At 56.5% G+C, this 3,076-nt stretch overlaps 1 protein-coding gene across 1 annotated transcript in view; it reads left to right on the top strand.

The window, feature by feature from the left end:
* Nucleotides 1-2,798, top strand: part of SLC44A2 (solute carrier family 44 member 2) — a 24,452-nt gene extending 21,654 nt beyond the window's left edge. Inside the window, exons 20-21 of the mRNA XM_037728382.1 lie at nucleotides 590-674; nucleotides 1,116-2,798. Of these exons, the coding sequence (XP_037584310.1) occupies nucleotides 590-674; nucleotides 1,116-1,237 (207 nt within the window). The 3' untranslated portion in view covers nucleotides 1,238-2,798. The remainder of the gene's footprint in view (nucleotides 1-589; nucleotides 675-1,115) is intronic.
* Nucleotides 2,799-3,076: the final 278 nt, after the last annotated feature.

Genomic DNA, 3,076 nt, shown 5'->3' with positions numbered 1-3,076 from the left:
GGTGGATCACCTTAGTCAGGAGTTTGAGACCAGCCTGGTCAACATGGTGAAACACCGTCTCTACTAAAAATACAAAAAAAAAAAAAAAAATCAGACTGAGTTTGGTGGCTCATGCCTATCATCCCAGCACTTTTGGAGGCCGAGGTGGGCAGATCACCTGATATCAGGAGTTCAAGACCAGCCTGGCCAACATGGTAAAACCCTGTCTCTACTAAAAATACAAAAATTAGCCAGGTGTGGTGGTGCATGCCTGTAATCCCAGCTACGCGGGAGGCTAAGGCAGGAGAATTGCTTGAACCCAGGAGGTGGAGGTTACAGTGAGCTGAGATCGTGCCATTGCACTCCAGACTGGACGACAGAGTGAGACTCCGTCTCCAAAAAAAGAAGAGAAAGAAAAAGAGAGAGGGAGAGAAGAGGGCTGTGTGGATGGTGGGGCCTGGCCGGCAGGGGCGAGGAGTTAAGATGTCGTTATTCCAAAGAGAGTTTCTCAGCAGAGGAAGGACGTGATCCCAGCATAGGAGGCACATAGTGGGTGGGGGTTGCTCTGGGAAGGACACAGAACAAGGACAGCTTGTTTCTCCTCACCCAGACGGTGATCATCGGCTCCTACCTGATTGCACACGGTTTCTTCAGCGTCTATGGCATGTGTGTGGACACGCTGTTCCTCTGCTTCTGTGAGTGACCCCTCACCCCAAATCTTGCGGGGCCCCGAAACCCTCCTTTCCACTGGGCATCACATCCCCCTCCAACGGGGCAACATGATTGCCTGCCCCCAGCTTCCCCGGGGCTTGGCTGTCCCTCGTCCTGGGTCCCCAGCCCGTCTTCTTGGTTTCCTTTTGCACTTAGAAGCAGCTTTGACCTCCTGTCCACTGACCCAGGCTGCAGCCCAGACGCTGGCCTCAAGCCCTCGCTTTGCAGTTTCTGGCTTTGATGGGGGGGTGGATCTGTGGCTGCCACTAACTCTGGTCTCTCCATCTGTTTTTGTTTTGTTTTGTTTTTTCTTCTCTCTTCCTCTCCTCCATGCCTGCTGGCTTCCCTGTTCTTCCCTGCCTCTCTCTTTCCCTCCCTTCCTGACCACCCCATTTTCCCCCTGCCGGTTCCTGGGGGGAGCCCAGGTGAGGACCTGGAAAGGAATGACGGCTCTCAGGAGCGACCCTACTTCATGTCGCCCGAGCTGAGAGACATCCTGTTGAAGGGGAGTGCGGAGGAGGGGAAGCGGGCAGAAGATGAGGAGTAGACAGGGAGGGAGGCTGGCGTGGGGGCCAGGTTTCCTCCGTGTAGATTGGGGGTGCATGAAGCGGGAGGCTTCCTGGCCTGGGATTGTGGGGATCCTGTGTGTCCCTCGGAGCCCGTCACAGTCCGCCCTTCTCTGGTCCCAGTGTGTCTGCTTTCTAACCCTCTGAGGCTTCTCTGTGACCCTCGTCCACCCTCCCTGTCCCCGGTGGCCCCTGCCTGTGAGCTCCCCTCACGCCTCCTGCTCTGGGACCTCTCTCCACAGTGGAGGACCTGGAGAGGAATGATGGCTCGGCCGAGAGGCCTTACTTCATGTCTTCCACCCTCAAGAAACTCTTGAACAAGACCAACAAGAAGGTAGCAGAGTCCTGAAGGCCCCGTGATCCCCACTTCTCGAGGAGCCTCATGCCGCAGGGTGCTCAGTAGCAGGGTCTGTTCCCCCGACCCCTTGGGCTCACCCAAAGTCCTATCACTGCCGCTCTGCCCATCCCCATGAGCCAGATCCCACCAGTTTCTGGACATGGAGAGTCTGGGGTATCTCCTTCTTATGCCAAGGGGCGCTTGGAGTTTTCACGGCTGCCCCTCAAGACTGCGAGAAATGAGTTCAAATCCAGTGGGGCCTCTTGATGTCCGGGATGTTGTCCGACCACCGCAAGCTCCCTCGTACTTCCGGTTCCCGCTGACATGACAACGGGCCAGACCACAGGAAGGATAGTGTTTGTGTCTGAGGGAGCTGCTGGCCACAGTGAATACCCACGTTTATTCCTGCCTGCTCCAGCCAGGACTGATCCCCTTCTCCACACCTGAACAGTTGGCGTAAGAGCCACCAGAAGCATTTCTTTATTATCATTATTTTTTAACCTGGACGTGCATTAAAGGGTCTATTAGCTTTTTTTTTTCCATCTGTCTCAACAGCTGAGATGGGGCCGCCAAGGAGTGCCTTTCTTTTGCTCCCTCCTAGCTGGGAGTGGCTGGGGTGGGAGTGTGTGTGCCCAGGTGGGGGTGTCTCCTGGCTGGGAAGGAGGGAGAGGGAGGGACGTTTTTACGGAGGTGGTTGGCAGTGGGGAGGAGGTGGTTGGCAGTGGGGAGCGGGCTGGAGAGGAGATCACTAATGGCTGTTTAATGGAAACCTGCTGGGCTGGATGGAGTTAGGCTGAATTTCCCGACTTCCTCTGCCAGTTATTGACACAGCTCTCTTTGTAAGAGAGGAAAGAAACAACCACCCAAGGGATGATTTCAGGGGGAAAGGTGGAGGGCAGATGCCCGGGGCAAACCGGGCCCCTCTGCCCACGCACCTCACTTGATGACACTTTTGCCAAACTTGTTGAACTTGGGGGACCTGGCTTCCCAGTGGCCCCTTTGCCATATTCCAAAGCCCCCTCAGACTTAACATCTCTGCTCATCAGCACTGTCCCAGGATCCTGGAGAGGGAGAACCCCGGCCCCAAGAGGAAGGGGGGCAGTCTCCCATTTCCTGTACCTGCGCCAGCCCTGCCCCCACTGCGTCTGCACAACCCTGCGTGTAACTGCATTCCAACCACTAATAAAGTGCCTATTGTACAGGTCCAGGCCTGGAGTGTTTGTGGGGGGCAGTGAGCCAGTGGGCGGCTGGTGGGGGGGACCCCAGCTTCCCAGGCTCTCGAATTCTCTGAGCTGGGGCAATTCTCTCAAAAGGAAGGAGGAGGGGGCAGGAAACCCACTGGCTGCTGGCGGCTCTGCCTGAATTCCAGCCTTCAGGCAGCTCAGATTTCCCCTGATTAGGCCCTAATCCCTGGACTCCAGAAGGCACAAGCAGCCTGCCAACCTCCCCCATCACCCGTCCTGGACACCCCGCCCCTAGGCCT

The sequence above is a fragment of the Cebus imitator genome, unplaced genomic scaffold (genome assembly GCF_001604975.1).
Source record: "Cebus imitator isolate Cc_AM_T3 unplaced genomic scaffold, Cebus_imitator-1.0 Scaffold263, whole genome shotgun sequence".
NCBI lineage: Eukaryota > Metazoa > Chordata > Mammalia > Primates > Cebidae > Cebus > Cebus imitator.
The sequence above is the reverse complement of the archived record's forward strand: the minus strand, read 5'-3'. Positions and strand labels throughout refer to the sequence as shown.